We start from the raw sequence: 26,485 nt of genomic DNA, 5'->3' as shown, positions 1-26,485 counted from the left end.
TGACCATTGCAGCAGTGCTTAGAGGCCAGGTGACTACCCCTAGGCCTGTTGAAGGGCTGACTTCCACCTCAGATCACAGTGCCCAAGGACCAATCTAGGCATGTTTTGAATATCTAACAAAATTGAAGTCCAGACTTGAGTCTCAACCTGCCATGCTCTCTGCCATCCCCACCAAGCTCCTACCACTCTGGTCAGGTTCCAGGGTAAGCTTCCAAGTTGCACTAGGCTTCCACAGAGGACTTCACCTTTCCCCAGAGGAGAGGTAAGGATAGAGCCTTGTCCACATCCAAAGAGACCGCTATACAGTGAAGTAAGCTAAGATCCTCCATGTACAAGCAGCACAGACCCCTTGGAGTGCAGGAGTGAGGTACTGCTGGTCTTTTAGCCCAAGAGATGGTCAAGGTCGGAAGACTCATGGTAGGTCACCTGCTGGTTTTGAGTCCTAATCTGAACCCTGATACCACTAGACAGCTCCAGACGCCTTTGAGTCTGGCTGGCCTTCACTGTCAGGGTATCTCTGCTTGCCTTCTTCCCCAGTTCACTAGTTTTGAAAAGTATGATGCAGTCTTTAGACCTCACTTTTTCCATTATCTTCCCAAATTTTCATCTGGCTCCCTGGTTTTGGTGCCCTCACTTCCAGCACTCACTGTTCCCAGACATCTGCCTCCCTCCACCTAAAATCAAGTCTTACTCTGCACCTCTTCCATTTATTCCCACCCACACAGTGATTTCTTTGCTCTCTTCTCCCTGCCTTAATGACTTGTTTCCCCAAGATGGAGCCAGGAAAGAAATGGGGCAATAAGACACCTGGAAGGGAAAGCCATAGAGCTGCAGGCATCCACTGTAGACACCCACTCTGCAGGCTGGAATAAAACAAAGTTGGGATCTGGGAGGAATGCAAGGAACAGACACCTTCATCTCATCATGCATGCAGCTCCTTCTGAAGACAGGCCAACTCTTACTTCTTTCCTGCTCCAGAGAAGTAGAGAGATGCTGAGAACCAGATCACCTGTCTCCTGAAAAAGGACATCATCACTCTCACAGATCTGCATCAGCTACCAGTAAAGCAAAAGCCTTCCCATACCAAGTGCGACAACAGAAAGCTCTTTCAGTTTTGTTTTGCTTCCTTTTGGTGTTTTCCTGTGGAACAACAGAGGAACTGACACTCCTCAAAAATACACTGGAGTCTGGCCAAGAGCCAGAAAGCAAACAGCATCCTAGACCCTTTCTAATACCAAAGACCTGCTCACTCCAAACACCAGCACAGATTATTTTAGTGGTGCAAGGGGCGCACAAGCCACATACAAGACCAAACATGCAGCCACTGCAGTGCAGATATGCCTGTTCACCCCATTACTACTGTGTGCAGAGCCCAGTTCATCACAACATGTATTATCTATGTGCAGAACTGTCAATAACTTGGACGCTGAGGCAAAACACACTTCACCTTGATCGCTGCAATACTGGACCCATCAGGTGTGATGGGAAGCAGATGGACAAAATTATCTGATGGAAGGAACAAGGGTCAGTAGTTGCATTATCATCCTAAGAGCAAAGAGACCTAGTATTGCAGATCTGCTGTCTCAAGCCTTCTGTCTTCTTTGAGTGACTTATGAGAGAGGAGAGAGTCCAGGATACATGAGGAAGGATGAACAGATGGTAGCAGTGGCTGTCCACCATCCCTAGTGAGAAAAGGAGATGACTCACTGTACTGTACTGGACTACAGTATATGACCCACATGGTCCCAAACACCTGTCTCCCCACAGAATGTGGACATAAATGCTTTTCACAGGTCACAGCACAGAGATCAGGATCAAATCCTCCAGGCATGTCTTTACCAGGACCCTGCTTCCCCGTGGGACCAAGTTTTCCATCACCAGTTGGGAGCAGCTATTTCCTGACCTTAGAAGAGCAGGGAGGAGCTGACAAAAGTCCAACTTCACTTTGTGGCTCTGCATTGGTGCAAGGTAGCTCCCCCCACTCTCATTTACATGCTGTCATCCCCCCATCTGCATCTTTGTTGTTCCTCAATGTTACAGCCACTCCCTCCATCCGCCTGGTGTCCCCAGGGACCCCCCAGAGCAAAGCACCCAGGGCGTGAGCATCAACTGCCTGCTGGACTTGGTGGAGGTCAGTCGTGCACAGGAGTCTAGGTGATCAGCAGTTCAGAGATGACTCTCCAGCACACCAGGTAAAGAGCCTCATTGTCCAGTCCCCACTTCCTCCCTGACCATGTTTACTGCCTGCCTTCACCGGCCTCAGGCTCTTTGCCAGCCCTACTGTAACTCTGTCCTGCCGGCTCTGTCCCTCTGCTCTGCTTCCACTCGCCTATCCCTACCCTTTCTATTAACTCCTGCAGCACTTTTCCCCTATGCCTCAAAACAACTCCATGCTGCTGGCATTGCACCCCATAAAAACATGGGAAGGCTAAAGATCAGGTACTGGAAAGGAACGGGAGTTAGAAGAGTTATCCAAGTGCTCAGGGCAAAGTATGTTCCTCTCTCCAGCTTTGTTTTGCAGGATCTGGAATGTTCATCTGAACTAACATTTAGGAAGAAATTAACTGTCCTCTGAAAAAGCCTCTTTCTCTCCAGTGGCTATAATGGGCACATGAGATGATAAGTTGTTCTAAGTGGTCTCTAGACTCATGTCCAACCACTGCCAATGACCCAAACCCAATGCCTAGGGAAGAGTATAAACATAACGAATGCATATATGAAACTCTCCTCAGATGCGCTTCCAACCTCCAACTATCAGGGTCTTCCCGATCCAGGAGTGCATTCTGCATAGGTTTTTGCACCACAAACTCTTCTCCTCTCCCCTCAAAATCATGCAAGCTTTTAGCATCCTTCATGTCTTGGAATGAATAGTCCCACAGCTCAATGAACCAAAGTGCAAAGGGCTACCTCTTTCTGCATCTTTGGTTGCTACTTGTCAAGTTTTGTGGCCATGGTTCTTGTGCTGGAAGAATGGATATCCCATTCCTACCTAATTCTTCAAGTCCTCAGTCAATTCTTTTCTAAACTACAAAATCCTAGCTTACTTAGTTGTACGCTGTATAGACCTACTTTGTTGCCTTCTTCTGTACCATCTCTAGAAGTGCTGTACTCTTTTTTGACAAGACCAGACCAGAAGGCTGTTTTCAAATTGTGACTGAATCCTGGGATTATACAGTGGCAGAAACCAGCTCTTTATTCTTTTCCTAGTACAACTGACATTTTATTGGCTTTTTTGAATATTCTGATCACTGCACTGCTGAAGCCTCAGAATCTCAGTCACATTTTCTGGCTTTCCTTTACAATAATGAGGACCAGGAACTTGGTCCATAATAGACAGAGAGCTAAGACACCTAAATCTAGGAGTGGATGTGTAGGGTCTCCCTGTAAGAAAGATAACTCAGCTCTTATTGTAGCCAGAGGAGATCTGGGGTGCAGTCTAGTTTATAACATGAGTGTCCAGGACCATTCAAGATATTCCATGGTTTCCTGCCTGGCCTCCACTGCTGCTTCCTCCAAATACACAAGACTGAGCAAACACAAAAAGTAGACTTTGCTGGAGTCACAAAGCCCATGTGAGTGCATGGCTACTGCTGTCAGGGCAACATATATTTGACTTGACTTCAGTCTATTCAAAAGCTGTATGGTTTGAAACTTACCCTTTGGATAAATCCGTACTACTATCCTCTGTCCAGCCTGTCTCTGCAATCCCTTTCTGTGTCCTCTGTAAATGGTTCTGGGGGWTCACTCCTCCCCATGCCTTCTTGTCCCAGGACATGGGAGACATCTGACTCATCAGAGCCATGTTACTTTCTTTGTGGCATAATTAATAAGGCACCAGAAAGATTTGTTTCTGCATCTCTGAAACATCATTGCAGTGAGGAGCAACTCGGAAGAGATATTGCTGCAGGAGGCCTCAAGGGAGTCTCAGTCTCAGGAATGCCAAAGTACAAGCAGATGAAGGGATGGAGTCAGTACAAGGAGAGATTTGCCATATATCCTGTTCCCCTATAGGGCCTGCGATAGCTGCAGGGGCTACCTGGCTAACTGTGCTGGACCCAGTATCACAAGGACCCTTGTCCTTTTGGCAGGGCTCTGGGGTGAGTGGATTTTTCTCTTTCTTTCAGCTTTCCTACAGCAGCAAAATGTGTCCCCTTCAGGGCCTCCAGGACACACCATGATCCCTCTAAGACCACAAGACTATGAACAGGCAGCTGTTAGCCTTGTCCTGTCATTTCTAAGACTATGCAAATTCATGAAATTTTGCCTCAAATATTAACATAAATGGCCACAGCCAYTAACAGTGTTTTTAAGGGGAAAATCTCTGAGAGCAGGATAATGTCAATATGCCAATATTTCAAAAAGTAAATGTAGAAGCCCCAACTAAACATGTAATTGAAACCTGTCATTAATCTCAATACAATCTTCGTGAGAATGGGGCAACCAGAGCTACMTATGCCACAATGGATCTTAAGGCTCTTCTACCAAGGGACACTACAGCCTCCACAGTGGTCTGTGGCACAGGGGTCTGGTAATCCAGGGCACTGTCCTCATGTGCCTGGACTGAGCCATCCCATTGCACTCACTGCTAGTTGCAAAAATATTTGTGGTTGGATTCAGTGCTGTGTTCAGCTAGTGTCCAGATACCGATCCAGAAAGGCAGAGGTCACCTCTCTGTCCCATGTCACTGGTACTTAGATTCTGTCTAGATATCCATGTGTTGTCAAATGAGTTGTAATCTAAATTTCTATAAATTATCGTGGGAATTTAGATGCCTCATTTGTGTAAGAACCCCTATATGCTTATACATCTCCATATAAGTTTTACCCTTTATAAATGATTCACACTTTAAATTCTACCCAAAAAATCCCTAGAACAAAAAATTGCTGAATATCCAGACCCTTGCACAAGACTTTAGTTATTTGCCTGTGTAATGCAATACCATGAATTGCAACATGCAGCAAGGTTTTTGTTTGCATTTTGGATGGTTTTCCCCATTATTAGCAAGTCCACTTACCTATATTTCCTAGTCAGAGRGAATATCTCTCTCCACCACCTTCTCTCAGCTAGTTTCTGTATATCCCTGTTTCTTGAGACATCAATGAATGGGTCTGCAAAACATGTCAATAGAGCATCTAGTGTGGAGTTCTCTAGGCTATAGCTAAGGGACAGCAGGCATCCATGAAATGGTCAAACATGACCTGAAAAAAATCTGCAAAGTAAGTCCTTAAGTAATGTGTATATGCATGTTTTTCCACTTACAAATGACTGCAAAAGAGAGAAGTGACTACCCCTTTTGGGGCTGTGAATAGAAGCTGCTGTATCCTTTCCATCTAGAAAGCTAGTAAGATCATTTCTACAGCCCAGGATATTCTGAAAATGCAATTTCATCCCAAATCCACTGCAGCCAGAGTCGCAAAGTAGTTTGCCCTGTTCTACCTCTTACTGGATAACTTATGAGTGAGTTAATGTCCAGTGTCCTGACTATACCGAGCTCTAGGGACAGAGACTTACAGCCTGTATTTCCTTTCTTGCAGCTTCCTTCCCTGGAGTGCTGGTGGCAGGTCAGTATTAACTGCAATGAGTGGTACATAGGGATGTTATGTGAATAACTGTGTGCAGGCTGCAGATGTCACATCTACTGGATGAGGAGAGCAAGACAAAGCTCACRTAATATTGCTAAATATAGTTCAGGTCCAAATTTGGGTCCAATCACTGCTTCACCCTTCAGCTCTAGTCCTGCTGAGAGGGGACCTAGGGGATCTGCTATCCAACCTCCCACCCACAGCAGGTCTACATACAGCACTAGGACAGACTGACTGTGGCTTCTTCCAATGAAGCCTTGGACACCTCCAATGATGGAGACCCCATGACCTCTCTGGGGACTTACCCCAGGGGCCTCATCATCCTCCTGGGAAAGTTTCCCATTCTCCAACCTGAATTCCCTCCAGCTACCATTCATGGCCACTGTCCCTTGTTATATCAACTGGCACCACAGGACATGTTCGGCTTCATCATCTTTGTAATTGCCCTTCTCGCAGTCTTGGGTTGTTCTGGGGTGGCCCTTTATCTCCTCTTAGCCAGGCTAAATCAGCCCAGCTCCTTCTGCCACTTACTTACTTTCCCTTCCACCCTTGCAGTATAGGATAGGGCTGTGCCCTCTCCAGAGGGTAATCACTAGCTTGGTCATGTTTGGGGGTCCTGGACAAGAAGAAATGGGTGCATTCTGCATTCTGCATGGGGTAATTAGGGGCAGGGTCCAGGCTCTTCTTGCACATGCCACCCCATGCACAGTGGAGGAGAATCAGGCACATGTCCAGGAGATCAGAGCCTGTATTTGGCTGTAGTTGRGGCTGGAGGAGCAGATCCTCCCATTGAGGAGGGACCTCAGGCACAGCTCAGGGCAGRTATCTCCGGTGTCCAAACACCACTGTGCAGGCATGCACAATCTGACCTCCAATGACTGAACTTTGAGATGTATTTCTTCCAGCAAGACACCGCCCACTGGGTCCTCTGCATGAGGGCCAGAGCTAGGGGTTGTCTTTGGGAGAGAGGCCACAGCCTCTCTATGGGTGATACTGAACACAAAGTGACATTTTGGCTGTCCCTGCTACACCTTGAGGGCCCAGACTGGGAGTCTTTGTGATGAATGCAGTTTTGCTCTAYGGCATTGCACTGGGAGAGGAACCCAGTACTAGGAGATTCCAGTATGATTTGTATCACCTGCAGGGTGTTTAAAATGGGGAAGATGATTGGTTTAAATGCAGTCTTCAGCTGGAAGACATAGGGAGAAACAGAGATGGGGCAGAACATGAGTGGAGATTTTAGACAAATGTCATCCCAAAGGAAGGGCATCTTCAGCTGAGCCGGGAGCCCAGTGGTGAAGACAGTGGAAACTGTAAATGAGATATATTAACTGTTATTTGTGAAACATTGGAGTTTTCAAGAGACCATGTGAGAACCTGGTTTGATTTAAAAATCCTACCTTCCCTCTCTGCCGTTTTATCAATAGGATTTGATTTACTATACACACAGGATTTGATTTATTATTCCACTGGAACCAACGRGATCACTCGGTGAGGTACAGTGACAAGGCAGCTGCACCCTTAGGGCTCATCGCCACCGTGCAACAATGCCAAGGGTGGGTAGGATGCATGCCTCAACATGATGTAGATAAGCTGATGTCCAGAAGAGAAACCAGGAGAAAGCAAAGCCATCCTATTCAGCTGCAGCAGGTAGAACTTGATGCTCTTCCCAGGGAGGGAAGGCAAGGGTGTTCCTGAGTCAGTCCCACATTGTCTTTTTGGACATTTTGAAGCAAAGCAGTGCAAAGCCACCTTGTGCAGTGGACACTAGATCCACTGCTGTATGGTCTCCAGCTGTGCCTACTGCAAGGTATATAATTCTACAGGCAGTATATATATGCAAGAGACTCAAGGTGTCCCATTTGCAACAGTGGAGAATGCAGCATGACAATGACTGGGGATATATAAAATGCGGAAGTGCTGTGTAGGCAGTTGGGACACGGGACTATGGTGGTAACTCCAAGTTTAGGTGCCTTGAACATCTCTGTTGGACTGAATGGTGCATGTTTTATGGAGATAGGCCATGGAACCAGTCAGTATGCTGAGGTAACCTGGTTAATGTCATTGTGAGGCTGTTCTCTACCATCTTTGAGAGGACATGGTAAAAAAAGCAGAAATCACACCATCTTCAAAGAGAGTAAAGAGGAGAAGCAAGGGAACTACACACTGGTCAGTGTCACCTCAGTCTCTGGGAATGTTATGGAGCACCTAAATCCCTGAGAGGATTACAAAGCTCCTGGAAGCTGTTTCCAGCTAAATGAAGGACAAGAAATACATTGGAAATGGCCAGCAGAAATCTGTCAAAGGCAAGTCATCCCTGAACACGGTGATTGCCTTCTGTGATAACCTGGCTGGCTGTGTGGATGGTGTTCTGTTCCTTGTATTTAGCAGGGCCTTTTTTCATTATCTCCTAGAGCATTCTTATAGCCAAAGTGGTCAAGATACAGACTGGATAAGKGGATGATAAGGAAGGTGGAAAATTGGCTGGACAATCGGGCTCAGCCTGTAGCTGTGGGAATTGCTGCATCAGCTGTGTCAGAAGCTTCAACCCAGACAGACGCTCTTGCAGCAGATGCCGCCCTACAGGTCTCAGGCTGTAGGGAGTGCTTGGAGCCTCTCCAGAAGGCCTGGACTGCTGGTCCACCCTCCTGCAAGAGGTATGCTGTGGTTGACGATTTGTGTCGTCAAGTCAAGGAGTTGTAGGATGAAGTCATTGACTGCAAAGCATCCAAGAAAGTGAGCAGGAGATAGACAGGGCATTCTTGGAGACCCTACTGCTTCAGGAGTCCCAATCCCTTGCAGCAGGGGAGTTGGCGGAAGGCTCTGTGAAGAGTGAAACAGTACAACACAGCACTGTAGAAGAAGGCTGGAAACTAGTTGCTTCTCTAACAAAAAGAAGGAAGGCCCTTAATCCTCCTGTAGACTTAGAGTTACAGTTGAAGAACAGGTTTAGTGCACTCCAGGATGAGGAGAATCCAGACCTGACTTCAAGGGAAGCAACTGGGCTGTCTGACCCTGTGCCTTGCATGACCACTCAGAAGAGGTGACAAGTGGTTGTAGTGGGTGATTCCATGGTGTGGGGGACAGAGGCACCTACCTGCCAACCAGATCCCTCCTCTAGAGAGGTTTGCTGCGTGCTGAGGGTGAGGATACAAGATGTGTCTGAAAGGCTACCAAGGCTTGTCCACTCATCAGACTACTACCCTCTACTGCTCCTTCCTGCGGGTGCTAATGATACAGAGAGCAAACCGGAAATAATCAAAGAAGACTTCAAGGCCTTGGGCATGGTGGTCAAGGGTCTGGGAGCCCATGTGGTCTTCTCATTGGTCCTGCTGATTAGGGGGAGGCATGGGAAGAGGAGGARGAAAATTTTCCAAATCAACAACTGAAGTACTGCATCCAGTTCTGCGCTCCCCAGTACACGAGAGATATGGAGCTAATGGAGAGAGTCCAGCAYAGGGTTACAAAGATGATCAGAGGGCTGGAGCATCTGCTCTATGAGGAACAGCTGCAAGAGCTGGGCTTCTTTAGCCTGGGGAAGGGAAGACTAAGGGGGGATCTTATCAATGTGTATAAGTACCTGAAGGGAGGGTGGCAAGGGGATGGGGACAAACTCTTTTCAGTTGTCCTGTGTGATAGGACAAGAGGCAATGGGCAGAAATTGAAGCACAGGAAGTTCCATCTGAATGTGAGGGGGAATGTCTTCATTATGAGAGTGACAGAGCACTGGAACAGGTTGCCCAGAGAGGTTGTGGAGTCTCCTTCTCTGGAGATATTCAAAGCCTGCCTGGATGCAACCCTATCTAACATGCTCTAGGTGACCCTGCTGAGCAGGGAAGTTGGACTAGATGATCTCCATAAGTCCCTTCCAACCTTACTCAATCTATGATTCTATGATTCTAACTGGCTACGCCGCTGGTGTTGGCAACAGGGTTTTGGATTCTATGACCATGGAACATGGTTTGAAGATCAGCAACTGGTGGGGAGAGATGGGATTCACCTCACCAARCAGGGCACATTTGCCTTTACCAACAGGTTGGCAAGTCTGGTAAAGAGGGTTTTAARCTAGGTAGCAAGGGGGAGGGGGTTGTCATAGAGAGACGGTAGTCTAAAAAACACAAGTTGGGTTGGGGGGTCTCCAGCAGGTACATGCAGCTGGGGATGTGCTTTTGGGACATGGCTATGGTGGACCCCCTGTACTCCCTTCCTGGGAAACCTGCAGGCATGACTACGTCTTTGAAATGCATGTATACCAATGCATGCAGCACGGGGAACAAACAGGAGGAGCGAGGTATCTGTGTGTGGTCGCATGCCCATGATCTCATTGCAATCACGGAGATGTGGTGGGACAGCTCACATGACTGGAATGCTGTCATGGATACCTGTGTGCTTTTTAGGAAAGACATGCCGGGAAGGCAAGGTGGTGGAGTTTATGTGAGAGAGCAACTGGAATGCATCAAGCTCTGCCTAGGGGGGGGAGGAGGAAGGGGCAGCTGGGAGCTTACGGGTAAAGACAAATCAAAGGGCAGGCTAACATGGGGGACACTGTTGTGGGTGTCTACTACAGGCCACCTGACCAGGAGGAGAAAGTTGATGAGGCCTTCTATAGAAAGCTGGAAGTAGCATCATGATCACAGGCTGTGATTCTTGTGGGGGACTTCAAACATCCTGATATTTGCTGGAAGGACRATATAGCTTGGCACAAGCAGTCCAGAAGGCTCCTGCAATGCATTGATGATAACTTCTTGTCACAAATGGTGGAGGAGCCTACGAGGAAGGGTGTCCCGCTGGATCTCGTCCTTAGCAACAGAGACGGACTGGTTAGAGATAAGAAGGTCGGGGGCAGTCTTGGCTGCAGTGACCACGAGATGGTGGAGTTCAGRWTCCTGCAGGAAAGACGTAAGGAAGGAAGCAGGATTGCAACCCTGGACTTCAGGAGAGCRGACTTYGGACTCTTCAGAGACCTACTTGGAGGAATCTCATGGGTTAAGGCCCTGGAAGGAAGAAGGGTGCAGGAGAGCTGGCTAGTATTCAAACATCACTTCCTCCAAGCTCAAGAACGGTGCATCCTTATGAATAAGAAGTGCAGCAAAAGGGGCAGGAGACCTGCATGGGTGAGAATTGAGCTCTTGGCCAAATTCAGACAGAAGAAGAAAGTACACAGAATGTGGAAAAGGGGGCAGGCTACTTGGGAGAATTGTAGGAATGCAGTCAGAGTACGCAGAGATGCTGTGAGGAAGGCTAAAGCCCATTTGGAATTGAGTCTGGCAAGGGACATTAAGGACAACAGAAAGGGCTTATTCAAATGCATCAGTAGCAAGAGGAGGACTAGGGAAAATGTGGGCCCGCTACTGAATGGGGCGGGGGCCCTGGTGACGAGGGATACAGACAAGGCAGAATTACGGAATGCCTTCTCACAAAGTTCCGCCTGAATGTGAGGGGGAATTTCTTCACTGTGAGAGTGACGGAGCACTGGAACAGGTTGCCCAGAGAGGTGGTGGAGTCTCCCTCTCTGGAGATATTCAAGGCCTGTCTGGATGCAGCCTTGGCTAACATGCTCTAGGTGACTCTGCTTAGCAAGTGTGTTGGACTAGATGATCTCCCAAGGTCCCTTACAACTTTACTGATTCTATGATTCTATGAAAAGGCACTGGTCAGTGGTATGAAGTCCTACTGGCAGCTGCTTACTACTGATGTCTCTCAGGGGCTGATGCTGGTCCAAGACTATCTAGTGTTTGGGTAAAGTGCGCTCTCAGGAAATTTGTAGGTGATAGCAAATTGGAGGGAGCAAAAACCTAGAAAAACAGTCTGAGGAATCTCAGCAAGTTCAACCAAGGCAAATGCAAAGTCTTGCCCTTGGGATGCAAAAACCCTGTGCAACAGGACATGCTGGGTAGGCAACTAGAGGGAAAAAAAAGCTTTGTAGAAAAGGAGTTGGAAGTTCCGGTGAACAAGTTGACTAGGAGGCAACAGTGTACCCTTTCAGCAAAGACCAACTGCATCCTGGGCTGTTTTAGCAGGAGTGCAGTCTGCAGGTCAAGGGAAGGGGTTCTTCCCCTCTCTTTGAAACGTCTGAGACCACAGCTAGAGTACTCTGACCAATCTAGAGCTCCCCGGTGCAATAAAACATTGACATACTAGGGTAAGACCAGCAGAGTCCATCAGGATGGCTGGGGGCTGAAGCACATTAAATATGCAGAGGCTGAGAGAGCTGAATTTGTTCAGCTTGAGGAAGAGAAGAGAGACCTTACTGCTGTCTGCAGCTTCCTGATGGGAGGATGCAGAGGAGAGAGAGACTTTCCTCAGAGGTGCACAGTGACAGGATGAGAGGCAACAAGCACAGGCTGAAAGAATGGAAATTCCCGATAGAGAGAAAGAGGGATGTTTCCTCTATGAGGGTGGTCAGACACAGGAATGGGAGCCCAGAGAGGTTGTGAGATTGCCATCCTTGGATTATCCAAACCTCAATCAGACAAATCGGTGAGACATCTGATCTAGCAGAAACTGCTCTGAGGAGGGGCATGGGCCAAAGATGACCAGGGCTCATTTCCAGCCTCAATTATTCAGTCATGCTATGAGGGGAGATACTCTCTCCCAAAGAGCATTAAAAGGCTAAGGAACGCAGCACCATAGGCACAGGAAAGATGTTGGTATTGTGTGCTTAGGAAACCCTCATTAGGGCCTCATGTGCATTGTCCGAAATAGGCTTCGCCCATATCCCTTTGTCAGAGCTGTCTGTAAGCCAGTAAGCAGTGGTAGCTTCCCTGATCCCTAGGAAGGCTATGCCTGTGTCTTCATAGGATCCTACAAGCCTGAACCAGAATATAACACTGAAAAAGTACTTGGMCTAGCCACATACCTTTTATTTTAATAATGCTATTAAATATGTAGCATAAAACTATGTTTACCTAGTRTAATATATGCATATATGCATATACACTGTGTGCATATATATATACAAACACATACATGCACATTTACTATATTAAAACTACACATTGTGTATATGTATATCCAAAGTCCACCTTGCAGCACCCAAGTGAATAATAACTGTCCATTGGTGAACCCAGGGATTYCCTTAGGAAATCTAGCACTATTTATCATTTCCAGCCCTGCAACCTGCCAGCTACCAGAGCTTCAGGTGGGACATATGTTACCTAAATGAGATGTCCCCSCCATGCCCATGTCTACCTGTGAGCTTGGGGCAGGATTCATCTAGGCACAGGGATCCGGAAATGTTCAAGGGGCTCCAGGGTCRCTGTGACATTTGCGTAGAAAGGGATGTCTGACAGTGATTCAGGTGACCAAATGCAGACTTATAGTGAGCTGAAACACACATGAATATCTCAGACACCCAAAGGATACCTGAGCAGGTATGAACATGGATCAATACCCCTATGGCTACGCACACCTAAACCTGGGAACTGTAACCTTCACTTCCATCATAACTAATCAAGCCACAAACACCCCAGAAAGGGTGGGTGTTCCCCTCTTTGTTGCTGCTGATTGGTGGTCCTGGTTTCCAGATATTCTGCAGCTGCCACCAGCCATCTCAGCCATAAGCAGCTTTGTTGCACCACGCCATAGGAGTGGGGAGGGCAGCAGCTGTCCTCTTAGTGTACCTATGCAAGGACCACGGGASGGGATTTTGCAGCTTCATCCCCATTCCTCCATTTGAGTGACTGCCAAGAACCAGGCAGGACCAGGGTACTCAGTTGGGTTCTCTGCACACTTCCTCATAGTAACCAGGGAACAGTGCTTAATTCTTTACATGTTCCCACCTCTCTCTCTTCCAGACCCAGTTCTGCTGCGACTAGCAAATGGCTCCAGCCACTGCACAGGGCAGGTAGAGGTGTTCATCGAGCAGCAGTGGGGCACGGTGTGCAATGATGGCTGGGATCTTCTGGATGCTGCTGTGGTGTGTCGGCAGCTGGGTTGTGGCATGGCCCTGCTGGCCTCAAGCTCAGCTCAATCTGGGAAAAGATCCAACTCTTTTAGGCTCAGTTCAGTGCATTGCTCAGGGTCAGAGGGGTCCCTGATGGAGTGCAGTGCCCAGCAAGTCAATGACTGCCACCACAGAGAAGATGCCRGCGTGAAGTGTGCAGGTAACCATCATTCTCATTACTTGCGCAGCAGTGTTGGGATCATAGTGTGGGGGGCAGGTGAGGCTGTGCTGCTCTGCTCACAATGTAGGGCATTAAGGCAAACAGCAGTAAATGCAATAAAGCCATCTGTGGCATTTCACCAGCTACACAAGCACTGAGTTATCTTGCATGGCAGCTAGGACATGCAATAGAGATGCAACATGGGCAGCTGTGGAGGGCAATGCTGACCCCTCTGCTAAAGCAAGCCATACCTATCTGACTGCCTAGCCTGACTTCACTGAGCACTGCTTTTGCTCATGAAATTCTCCTGCAACACAAGTAAAATTGTAAAAGTACATCAGATACTGATTGACCAATGGATCGCAGTATAGGTTTGACCAAAGATAGACAAGAGCCAAGTCAACATCAAYTAAATGACAGATTTGAGGATGGTCAGTTATTGCTGGTGGGGATCAGATGGCTTAGTCAGGGAGGAAAGTGTGTGACTGCATGAGAACCACAATGTAGGACCATGGGGTGCCAGCAGACTACCCTGGGGATCTCCATTCCCACCAGCTGCTTGGCAGCCCCAGTGATGCCCTGAGTGCTCRTGGCCTTCCCAAAATAGTCAAAGATGGGGAGTGCAAGAGGTGAAGCGAATGCATTTCTGTGACAGCAGGGAAGAGCCTTGATGTGGACTCCTCTCCACCGCCTCTGGGAGGAATCAGCTCACCTGCTTCATCACGGATACCGTAGAGCCGGTTGTGCATCTTTTTTGCATGTGCCCTCTGCCACATGCTGCATGCACTGTCCTCTGCTACATCCTTCATGCRCCTGCCCTTTCTCTGATGCATCCTCTGTATGCTGTCCTCTTCTCATGTGCATCCAGTACAGACTGTATTGTGSTACATCCTCCTTACACAACCCCCTCTCACAGTGCATCCTCCATACACTGCCATCTGTGCATCCTCCACACCCTCTCAGTYACCAGCAAAGGAATTCTTCACTGAAATTCCTGTTTCCTCATACTRCAGATACCATCTCAGACTAAAGCAGATCATTACCCTGACCAGTGTTTTCTGGGTCATCAGAAAGTGCCGTGGAGAGCTTCCTACTGCACAGGGCTGTCCTTGCTCTCACCCATGGTAGGGGTCGAGTTGAGCACAGCCATAATCCTAATTCCTTCAGATGAGGAATGAACTAGGCAAAGTTATGGAAGTGCTTCCCTGTGCAGGACACATTTTTTCTGGTCTCCTTGCTGGCCAAGTGCCTCTCATCCTGGTTTATGGGAATGGGAACAGCCCCATGCCTGAGACAGGCAGGAAGACTCCTGGCTGGAAACATGGCTGGCACAACCAGAAATGGCTGGGGAAAATGGGGAGGGGGGATTCCCCTACCCCTCTGTTAGAGTGACAGAGCACTGGAACAGGTTGCCTAGAGAGGTTATGGAGTCTCCTTCTCTGGAGATACTCAAAGCCTGCCTKGATGCARCCCTGTCTAACATGCTCTAGGTGACTGTGCTTGARCAGGGGCATTGGACTAGCTGATCTCCAGAGGTCTCTTCCAGCCTTACCAATTCTATGATTCTRTGAAAGTCCCCCACTTCACATTGTAGCTCCAGCATGTTAAGCAATGTTCATGTCCCTTGTCTGTGTGCCCCCACCACTCTGGCCTGTCTGTGCTCCCTTGTTTCAGAGCCACCCCAGCTACGACTGGTGAACGGGTCAGGTCCATGCTCCGGGAGAGTGGAGTTGCTGCACAATGAGCAGTGGGGAACGGTGTGCGACAATGGCTGGGACCTGCCAGATGCGGAGGTGGTGTGCTGGCAGCTGGGCTGCGGGACTGCAATCTCAGCCAATGGCTCAGCGCAGTTTGGGCAAGGATCTGGCACTATATGGCTGGCTGAGGTGCAATGTCAAGGGACAGAGTCTACCTTGGCTGCATGCAGGGCCAAGCCATGGGGAGTCCATCATTGTAGCCACCAAAATGATGCCAGTGTGGTGTGCACAGGTACCTCCTTCYCCGTCCCATTTGCCATTATAATACTGGTCTCTGGGAAAGGCGACTGKCAACTGTGGGAGGATCTCTGGCCCTTTAGACCAGTGGGAACCTTACAGCCAACCATGCTGCAAAAGTGTGCTGTTCAAAGGGTTGGGTCCAAGAGGCAGCCATGACCTTGCTGTCTGTGCAGCACGTGGAGCTGAGCATCACACGCCCAAGGGGACTGGCCCCACTGTAATGCAGGGCAGAGCTAAGAGCAGCCCTTCTTCTGGTCCCACCCAAGCTCCTRCCAGAGATACCTGCTCCTCCACCAAGATGCGTGGGCCTGGTCTGGGCATCTATTCGTGCCCTGCTCCCCTTCCACTGCACTTCCCACATTGGGGCTGCGGAGCTGCTTTGGTCAACATGGGGGCAGGAGGAGGAAAGACATGTCTGTGGCCATTGGATCACCTTGGCCTTCGTATGTGTGTGTGTGTGTCTGCCTGCAGAGCCAAGAGAGGTGCGGCTGGTGAACGGCTCCGGGCGCTGCTCGGGGAGGGTGGAGGTGCTGCACAAGAAGCACTGGGGCAGTGTCTGTGACCATGGCTGGGACCTGCTGGATGCAGAAGTGGTTTGTYGGGAGCTAGGCTGTGGGGCGGCGCTGTCCGCCCCCGGCTCAGCTCACTTTGGGCAAGGGCATGATCCCATCTGGCTGGACAGGGTGAGCTGCACTGGGACAGAAGGGGCTCTCTCCAAGTGCCCAGCCAGGACCTGGGGTGTCCATACTTGCAGCCATGCAGAAGATGCCGCTGTGGTGTGCTCAGGTAATGCCATTGTGTCACTGCAGTTCAAGGAAAAGAGGAGTAATGCTGCTGGGGTGGGTCTGCACTTTCTACAGGGATCTCTCTTACTCTCTYTGTGCCTGTCCTGAACTTCTTGCAATGCTTATGGTATGCAGGGCTGTTCTGCATGGAGAGGCTGTCCTCTTCTTCTCCTCTAGTATCTTTGGGAGCATAAGGGGATCGATTCTGGAGCAACAATCCCAGAACTCCAGTGCCTGAGGATCTGGGTCACTGCTGCTCCAGAGCACTGGCTGTGGCCTGGGAGAAAGAAGCCCCGAGGCAGGGAGTTCCCCACCCTACCTTGCATGCTGGAAACCTCTGTTCCGCTAGATCCTGCTGTTTCACCAAGGGGGATGCAGACCTGTTACATCCAGGTGCTCTGCTTCATGCCATGTTCTTATGGGGCCAGAGGTGATGTGGAAACTCGTCTCACCTAGCGCATCGGGCATTTTCTGAGAAGGACCTGAAATGCCCTGTAGATATGCCCATGCCTCTCTGCTGATGGTTTAGGGGGGTTTAGGGTAGCTCCTGGCCTTGGAGAGCTCCCTGCGAGGTGCCTGGAGATGTGTCAGACATTGAACCCTACCTTTTGAGTGCTGTGGCCACAGAAGGATGCCCCTCCTCCTCATGGCCTGAAGCCACTGTGGAGGCATCCATGGTCTCAGGCCTGTTGGAAGTGCCAGACCTGGCTGTATACATCTGTGAGTGTGTCCCCACATGCTCCATTGCCTTTCCCATTTCAGATCCCACTGAAGTGCGGCTGGTGAACGGCTCCGGGCGCTGCTCAGGAAGGGTGGAGGTGCTGCACGAGCAGCGCTGGGGCAGCGTCTGTGATGACGGCTGGGACCTGCTGGATGCAGAGGTGGTGTGCTGGCAGCTGGGCTGTGGGACTGCACTGTCGGCCCCCGGCTCAGCTCACTTTGGGCAGGGATATGGTCCCTTCTGGCTGGACAGAGTTCACTGCACAGGGAGGGAAGCTGCCCTCTCTGAATGCAGTGCTGTGCCTTGGGGAGCTCATAACTGCAGCCRCGGGCAGGAAGCCAGCATCGTGTGTGCAGGTAACCCTCAACTGTGTCATGTCCCTGCATTTCTGGYGGGTGCTGGCCAGGGAGGGGGAAGGTGACAGTTCAACAATGGGTGCTCCTGGCCGCTGTTGACCTCCCCATGTCAGCTCAGTGCAGCGCACCTCCTGTATATCACGTCTTCTACCTCCAGGAGAGAACAAAGCTGAGTCTGGGGTCAAATCACCTTCCCAGAGCAGAGGCAGTGGCTCCAGGGAGGTTTCTGCCCAGAGGCATTCCATGCTCTGGGGAGTGCCCAGCATTGAGCCTCATGCACAGGGTCCYGTCCCTGGGATTTTGGTCTCTCTAGCTGGGCACGGATGGACTGTCTTCAGTACCCAAGCAGGGAACTGGTGATTGCAGAGTCAGTCTGGTCTGATTCTACTCAAATTGGTGCAATGCATATTGCTCTAGAGGGCCCGTTTCACTCCTACRATGATGGAAGGAGCCCAGACAACTTGCTAGATGCCAATTTYCTTTCYCTCTCCCCACTCTCCTGGGTTGGGCTGGTCCTCCTGAGTGTCCTGGAGATGTCCTTGCATGTTCTATTCCCTAATGAGCACATTTTCCTCTGCCCCTTCAGGGCAGTGAGTGCACTTTACACAGCTAGTCCATGGACAGCATTCACTGCACAAATTGCCCTCTATGCAGCCAGCATCCCTGGCTCCTGATTTCCTTTGTCTTGCTCCCCCAGCACACCCACAGGCCCACCCAGAAGATTACTTTAAATGTGGGGGGAGCATTTTCTATCCAAGGTGGCTCCTTCACTGCCTTTCGTTCTCAGGAGAGCAGGCTGTTAGCAAGGCTGGTTTATCAAGTCTGGTCTCTCCCTGTAGATCTGCTCRTTCCAGAAGGCTTGTGGYTTTGGTAGTAGTAATCTCCTAAGAGTCCTTCCTGATCAGATGCTCAGGAACATCTCAAGTGCTTTGTCTCTTCTTTTTCCTTGTTTCAGAGCCACCTCCCCTCCGACTGGTGAAYGGCTCCAGCCACTGCACAGGGAGAGTCGAGGTGTTACACAATCAGACATGGGGCAACGTGTGTGCTGAGGGCTGGGACATACAGGATGCAGAAGTGCTATGCCGGGAGCTGGGCTGTGGGGTGGCTCTCTCAGCCTCCAAAGTAACACACTTTTGGCGAGGACTCCTCTGGCTGGAGGGTGTGAATTGCTCAGGGATGGAAGACACCCTCTCTGCATGTCCAGCTGGTTCCTGGGGAGCCCATGCATGTGCCCACAGGGAAGGTGCTGCTGTGGTCTGCTCAGGTATCCTGCTTCTTGTCACACTTCTGTGCTTGTGGGCATGTTTTACATGTGGGGTGGTGCATGATCCCATCCAGGCAGCCTGATGCTCTTCCTGCTTTCTTGGTACAGAGACCCAATGCACTGCAGTAAGCCTGATGCCAGGAGTAGGTGTCAGYATCCATAAACAGTGCTAGCCCTTCTCCCCTATTGCAAATTAGCAATTTCAGTGGCGCTGGGAGTTTGGAGAGAGGAGGTAGAGGCTCTTCTGCTGTCTGCAACTCCTTCAAGTTGCCCACAAAGTCCTGGCATGTCTGAGCAGAGAGAGGCCTTCAGGTGGCTCAACAACTGTGGCCCTGGTCACCACAACTTGCAGGCAGTTCCTATGGACATGGTATGCACAGAGCTACAAGACGGAGGCTGCAGGATGATGTGCTGATGGCAAACTGCTCTGCTCCCTCCACTCCATGGCCCTGCCACAGTAGTTTTTGAGATCTCAGGAACTGTATCACATAGGGCTCCAGCTCCTATGGGGATGAGGGTCACTTTGGCAGGAGATGGGCTCTTAGTCCCTAACCTGTCAATGTGTCATTGATCATGGCTATGAACTGCAGACAGCCCTGAGGAATGGTGGAATTGGGTCCTTTGGTAGCTACACCCAGTCCTTGACCACCTATGCAGGACATGATGATTCTCCAAGGCCTCCTGACACTGGTACAGGGGCACTGGACTCTCTTCTCATTCTGTATTTACATTTCAGCAGGTGCCTATCTCTTTTGCCCCAGAACTCCAGCTGGTGAATGGCTCCAGTCCCTGCGTGGGGAGAGTGGAGATGCTACACAACCAGACTTGGGGCAGCATGTGTGYCGATGGCTGGGATGAACAGGATGCAGAAGTGCTGTGCCGGGAGTTGGGCTGTGGGCTGGCACTCTCAGCTTCCAGCAAGGCTGAATTTGGACAAGGACAGGATTCCATCTGGCTGGTGAACATCAGTTGCTCAGGGACAGAAGCCATGCTCTCTGAGTGTCCAGGCACACTGTGGAGAGTCCAGCAATGCCATCACAGAGAAGCTGTCAGTGTTGAGTGTTCAGGTAAATGATCTTTGACGTGAATTCCTTGTCAGGCTGTGGGCAACAGTGTGATGGAGGACATGACAGTAATGACGGGGTGGTACACTCTCCCCTCTGAGTCTCTTCTGACCCTGTGCCAAGAGAAGCAGCAGCAAGCTGGTGCTGCAAAACACTGCTGGCACAGCACTGGTGCAAAACCCAATATGGAATCATCTTTGAACTTGCCAAGAGGGAACACCGYCCTGTTCTCAGGGTCATTAGTAGAGGCATTAAACAGCTTTATCCCCAGTATAAGGCCCTTGAGGGATGCCATTAGTAACTGTCCATCAGTTGGATTTTGACCTTCAGCATAGCAATCCAGCCAGTTTCCCACCCACCTAATCTAACAATGGGAGAYGGTATCAAAGGCCTCTCTAAAGCTGAGGTGCACAATACCTGCTGCTCTCTCCTTCCCCACACAGCTGCTCAACTCATCACCAAAGGCATTCATAAAGGAAAGGCATGATTTGCCCTTAGTAAATCCCTGTTTGCTGTTCTCAAAGACCCTAGCAGCTCCCAAGTGAGGCTCTAGGCCCTATGTACATGAGAAGGAGAAGCTCAGTCCTTCTCCTGCAATGCCTGGTAGACCCTGGGCAAATGCAGATATCCGTCCCAGTGCTTCTCTCTCTAATCCATTTCAGATCCAACTGAGCTCCGGTTGGTGAATGGCTCTAGCCCTTGCATGGGGAGGGTCGAGGTGCTGCATGAGCGGCGATGGGGCAGTGTGTGTGATCATAGCTGGGGCATGGAGGAAGCCAAGGTGGTATGCAGGCAGCTGGGCTGTGGCCCAGCCATCTCAGCCCCTGGGCAAGCACAGTTTGGACACGGCCATGACCCCATCTGGATGGACGAGGTGGACTGTGTCGGGACAGAAGATGTGCTCTCCAAGTGCCCAGCCARGCCCTGGGGAACCCATGAATGTACCCACAGTGAAGATGCCAGTGTGGTATGCTCAGGTAATACACATTCAGCAAGAAGAGCCAGGGCAGATGCTGGTGGTCTTGCACAGTGAAATTTTCCTTCTGAGACAGGAGTTGCAGCTGCTAAGGTATCCCTAGGTCCAAGCAGGGCATGTCCTAGCAAGGGAGCCAGAAACCTCACTGCTCCCAAGACTGGACGGACTGCAGGCTGAGAGCTGCCAGCACTTCGTGTTCTGGTAGCCAAGTTCCCCTGGAGTAGATTTTTCTGTAGGGTTGGGAGCGATTTTAGTGCCAGCCTTTGATTCCCTGCAATGCGCTTCTCACTCCCAGCACAACCTCCCTTTACTTTCACAGCTGCCCTTTAGGACATCCAGGGGCACGGCTCCCACCTCTCCCACTGACAAATTTAAGGCCCTAGACACCCCCTCTGGCCCATGGAGAGAGAGAGGCACTCCCATAGACAAGCTCCCTTAGCACAAATGTCTTTGTCGTCCAAGACATTTTCACAGGACTGGCAGATGGCACTGGACTTGCTCTAAGACTTGTGTCCTTTGGGAGCTGCAGCTGAGTCTTTGCTGGACATAGCTGGAGCCAAAAAAGTGCTTTTATATAAGARTGTTTTGCAATTGCAAGAGCTCTATTTTGTCAAGGCCTTCCTGGAAGAGAGCTTAAAATCCAGGGAAAGAGTGGTCTGTCCTGCCTCCAGAGATGGGAGGAAACACAGAAACCCTTTCCTGGGGTACAATATGAGGCTCCTAGACAGTTCCCACTGCTCAGAGCAATGCTAYCTGCAGCATAAGTGTCCTGGAGACCTTTTCTGTGTGGTCTCTCAGCCTTCCTTTCTGAGCCCTTTTGATGCCTCAGTGCCCTGCAGGGAATAGCCTCTTAGCTGCTTGCTTTCTGTTGCAGAGCCTCCCACTATCCGACTGGTGAATGGTTCAAGCCGCTGCACGGGGCGAGTGGAGGTGCTACACGCCCAGCAGTGGGGAACTGTGTGTGACGACGACTGGAAGCTGATGTATGCTGATGTGGTGTGCCGGCAGTTGGGCTGTGGGGCAGCCATCTCAGCCCTCGGGTCAGCAGCATTCGGACCAGGGGCTGACCCCATCTGGCTGGATGATGTCAAATGCACCGGGAGGGAGGCTACCCTCTCTGAGTGCAGGACCAAGGCATGGGGAGAGCACAACTGTGACCACGGGGAGGACGCTGGCGTGGTGTGCACAGGTAATGCTGTCCCCAGGTACCAGTCCAGCAGCTGTGTTTTGGGTTGCTGGGAGACAGATGGAGCCAGGCCAAGGGTATTGGGGTGAGGACTTATTTTCGGAGGATGAGAATGAAGGTGACCTTCATCTGCTGAGCAGGGAGACAGGAAGGGGCTGCAAGTGTGGGTGCTTGGCTGTAGCACTGGGACATGTGAAGGGTGCTGAGCTCACTGTTTTTCTTTCTCTGCCAGGTACAGCCATGCCCAGCTCCACTATCCCTCTGCCAGTGCTTCTGCTACTGGGGCTGGTGGTATCACTGACTCTGGTGCTGATGAGTGCAGCTGTCCTCTTCCTAAAATGGAGGAGAAAGAGGTACAAAGTCCTCCATCACTCAGGTAAGATGCCCCTCTAGCCGCAGGAGTTGAGCACGGTGCAGTCAGGGGCATTACCCCTTCCCACAGCAGGCAAACATGCATTGCTCATGCGTGGTCCCTCATGCTCTGTGCCACGGACAACATCAGAGACAGATCACCAAAGCTGTGTGCAACCCCACATCTCTGTCCTAGGGGAGAGAGTCCCCATCCTGTAGGAACCAGGCTCCCTGATGAGTCGGAACCTCCCACCCCATGACAAGTTGTTCCTCTACTTTGCAGGAAATGAGGTGGAACTGAACTCCCAAAGGACACACTGGATCCAGGGAGGTGAGCACCGCACAGTCAAGGCAGAGGCCACAGAGAAGCCTCCAAATGAAATTGTCTGGGAAGCCAAGGGAATGGCACTGCCCCAGAATAAGCCCCAGGAAGGACAGCGGGACAACTGCAGCTCCCTCCCTGATATTGCCTCATGAGCAGCATCTTGGTGCAAGGTCCTGTCCCTCCATCCTGCCTCTGGGGACATGTGCAAAGAAGGACTTCAAATCCCAGATGCCTTTAATATTTGCTATGTATGTAAAAATAAACCGGTCCTTTCTGACATGCTCAGAGCAGCTCTTATTACCTTTATTACCCGAACAAGGCAAAAACATTGAGGGAAAATCCTAGCTACTAACAGACAAATAGACAGACGTGAGTTCTGCAGAACAAGCTGGTACAAGTYGTCCTGCCACAGAGACATCAGCTGCCACCAAACAAAACCGTTTCCAATCTTTGCCTTGGCTCTTCATCAGATCTCAGACTCCTTGCTGGAGTTCTCTTGTCCTACACCTCCCTTCCTTACCAGATCCAGGAGAGCTGATTCCTGGGGAAAAATAAGCGATGGTTAGCCTGGTCACCTTGGGACCAGACATAGTGTCACCTCCTGCCTGGCCACACCCTGCAGAGTGTGGGGTGTCACTGGAGTCAGAAGCATTTTCCTAGTCCCAGATTCACAGAGGATCCAGCCTCTCTCAGTCTTGGGCAGCTGCTTTGCCACAAATGCTGAGGGCCAGTACAAAGCAGCTGATTTGTGGAGATRGTCCATGTCTGCAGGCTGGGATGAGGGACTGCTTGGAATGGGCTGCTGCAGGCAAGGGGACACGATGAAACTGCTGAGCCTCTACAGAGGCAGACTTGGGGGAACCCATGATTTAAGGGGCAACCCAGCTGCAAGCCACCTACACATGGAGAAGCAATGACTGAAAATATCTGTCCTGAAGAGGCCCTGGTCCCACTGTAGCCAGTATGGGACCAGTGACTTCTTCCAGTTCATCTGATTCAGTTTGCAGTGCCTTAATGACCAACATGAGGCACAAAGCTATTTAGCACTTACTTTGTTTCTTGTAAGTTTATACCTGACTAAATGGTGCTGTCATCCCCTCTTTGACTGTCTTTTTGTCCCCTAACAACATTGACTTCCACTGCATAAATTGATGGAGAATGCATCTAAAAGTATACAAATATATCTACAAGTATACATAAATACATTCCCCATTAATGCTTTCTTTACCAATTTCTATATATAATATAGAATAATAATATATATACATATGGATGGGTGGGTGTATGTGTGCATCTATTTGTGTGCAAATACCTTTATATACCTTCCCAATCAAGCCTATCACCGCATACAGAGTCAGGCAGAAACCATCATTTTGCCTCAAGTGAGTACTTTGAGACTCGAAGAGCAGGCAGCCAATGACTATTGCCAATGACAGACCTATGAGCTTCCATTGGTGGGAAGGTGGCTCCTTCCACTCTCATTTGCATACATCTGCCTTCTATCCATGTCTTAGCCACCTCATGGGCTTCTGGGTGCTTYGCTAGCTCTGTAGCATCCCTGGTAGCCATGCTAAGGCTTCCTCAGGTGCAGAGCTCCGAATGGCGGAGGACATTGAGCAGGTGAAAGATATCAGCATCTGCCAGTGCATAGGGATCAAGATTACCAATGATATKCAGACTGCGACACTCTGAAACCAAGGGTGAAGTCCTCTGGCTGCTTCCTATCCTGTTCCCCCACCTCACACTGGGCTTCCCCCATGCTGACCCCAAATCTATCCTGCCAGCATGTCCCCCCTGCCAGGTCCTGGCAGGTGATTTCCCAGGGTTTCCTATCATCCTAGTGCACATAGTAGTTCCCTGTCTTCTTTCTGCCCTGCTGAGACAAATGCAAAGCCAGCAGCCCATACCCCACTCCAGCTTGTTGGTGAAACACTAGCAGCAGCAGCAGTACATAGTTTTATTGGGTGCCAAAGACAGTACCCACTGGGGTGGAGGTCACTAGGATGTCCCATTTCTGATGTCCCGTAACCCTGCTTCCCTTATCAATTTCCCCAGCAGGAGATATTTTTTCAGTGGCCAAAGCAACCACTCCTACCATTACAGATCCCCCACRCACCACAGGGAAGTGCGTCCTCATGAAGTAGGATTACAGCCTGCATGGCAGTGTGGGGCCCTTAGTCTGCAGGGCAGACAGCTTCTTCCTAGCCATGATGTTCTCCAACCCCTTTGACTACATCTTCACAACATCATGTTTGACTTGCAGTTGATGCCATGCAAGGGGGAGATGGTGTGGCTGCAGATACTCTATGAAGACATGATGAAGAGCATCTCACTACAGGAGTCAGCCACCTTCCAGAAGGCACAGTTCTCTGCCTGGCAGCAACCACTGCACATAATGATAGGACCTATCCACACCACCACCACCATGTCCAAAGCATCCAAAGTCATCCTGAGGATCCTCCTGGAGGAAAAGCCACTGCAGGAGTCCGAACCCCAGGAACAGCACCTGCTCCTCACCCCACAGCACTGCCAGAGGGAAACCAACACAAGGGCACCCCACTGCCCCAGTGATGAAACAGATCCAATAAAGGCACAGTGACACTGACACATATGCTGGAGTGAAGTCTATCCCAGGAGGGCTGGAATGGGGGATTCAGAAGGGAATTAAGTGAAGCCCCCTCCCTGTCCCATCATGGAGTCCCTGTAGCCACAGGTGGTCTCAGTCTCTGACTGGGAAGGGTGTTGGAGTCTATCCCCGGTGCTGCCAGAGAGAGCAATGAGGGTCTCAGGAGCCACATAGAATCACAGAATAAGTAAGGTTGGAAGGGACCTCTGGAGATCATCTAGTCCAATGCCCCTGCTCAAGCAGGGTATGTTAGACAGGATTGCATCCAGGCAGGCCTTGAATATCTCCAGAGAAGGAGACACCACAACCTCTCTGGGCAACCTGTTCCAGTGCTCTGTCACTCTCACAGGAAAGAAATTCCTCCTCATATTCAGGTGGATCTTCCTGTGGTTCACTTTGTGCCCATTGCCTCTTGTCCTGTCACATGGGACAACTGAAAAGAGTTTATCCCCGCACCTTGACACCCTCCCTTCAGATACTTACAGACATTGATAAGATCCCCCCTCAGTCTTCTTTTCTTCAGGCTGAAGAGGCCCAGCTCTTGCAGCTATTCCTCATAGGGCAGATGCTCCAGCCCTCTGATCATCCTTGTAGCCCTATGCTGGACTCTCTCCAGTAGATCCATGTCTCTCTTGTGCTGGGGAGCCCAGAACTGGACACARTACTCGAGATGTGTCCTCACCAGGGCTGAGTAGAGGGGCAGGATCACATCCCTCAACCTGCTGGCAACACTCTTCCTAAGGCACCCCAGGAGACCATTGGCCTTCCTGGCCACAAGGGCATATTGTTGGCTCATAGTCAACTTGTTGTCTATGGCCCCTGCAACCTCACAGCCCCTTCCCCTGCTGCCTAAAGCCCTCATTCCCATCAACTCCACAGTCTCTTCAGAATCATATTCTTGCAATTCCCGCTCCCCTACAGCCCAGGTCCCCTTAAGCCCCCCAGCTCCCAGATCCATTAATCTCATGGTCCTCTACAACCTGAAAGCCAAACAGTTCCACGGCCTCACAGCTCAATACAGAAGCACAGCCCCCCAAAATCTCTTCCTCTACAGTCCTATAACCCCCAAACCTCTTTCAATCCCACAGCACCTACCCCTACAGCCCTCTTCAACCCTGTGGCCCCCATTCCCATCAACCCCACAGTC

At 50.3% G+C, this 26,485-nt stretch overlaps 1 protein-coding gene across 5 annotated transcripts; it reads left to right on the top strand.

Annotated features, from left to right (window-relative positions):
* Positions 1–2,040: 2,040 nt before the first annotated feature.
* Positions 2,041–25,309, top strand: LOC146590961 (scavenger receptor cysteine-rich domain-containing protein DMBT1-like). Of its 5 annotated transcripts, XM_085313709.1 has the most exons (14): positions 2,041–2,192; positions 4,012–4,097; positions 5,535–5,561; positions 13,379–13,687; positions 15,362–15,676; positions 16,156–16,470; positions 17,232–17,546; positions 18,502–18,810; positions 19,572–19,877; positions 20,537–20,851; positions 21,725–22,039; positions 22,269–22,412; positions 22,671–22,718; positions 24,976–25,309. In XM_085313709.1, the coding sequence occupies exons 1-14, from the start codon at positions 2,173–2,175 to the stop codon at positions 25,020–25,022; spliced, it is 2,871 nt and encodes a 956-aa protein (XP_085169835.1). In that variant the 5' UTR covers positions 2,041–2,172; the 3' UTR covers positions 25,023–25,309. The 5 variants fall into 5 exon arrangements, with proteins under 5 accessions (XP_085169835.1, XP_085169834.1, XP_085169836.1 ...); XM_085313708.1 differs by lacking the exon at positions 24,976–25,309 and having other exon boundaries at positions 2,043–2,192; positions 22,671–22,991; XM_085313710.1 differs by lacking the exons at positions 15,362–15,676; positions 24,976–25,309 and having other exon boundaries at positions 2,045–2,192; positions 22,671–22,991.
* Positions 25,310–26,485: the final 1,176 nt, after the last annotated feature.

The sequence above is a fragment of the Rhea americana genome, unplaced genomic scaffold (assembly GCF_003343005.1).
Source record: "Rhea americana isolate MKP2758 unplaced genomic scaffold, rheAme1 scaffold_393, whole genome shotgun sequence".
Lineage (NCBI taxonomy): Eukaryota > Metazoa > Chordata > Aves > Rheiformes > Rheidae > Rhea > Rhea americana.
The sequence above is the reverse complement of the archived record's forward strand: the minus strand, read 5'-3'. Positions and strand labels throughout refer to the sequence as shown.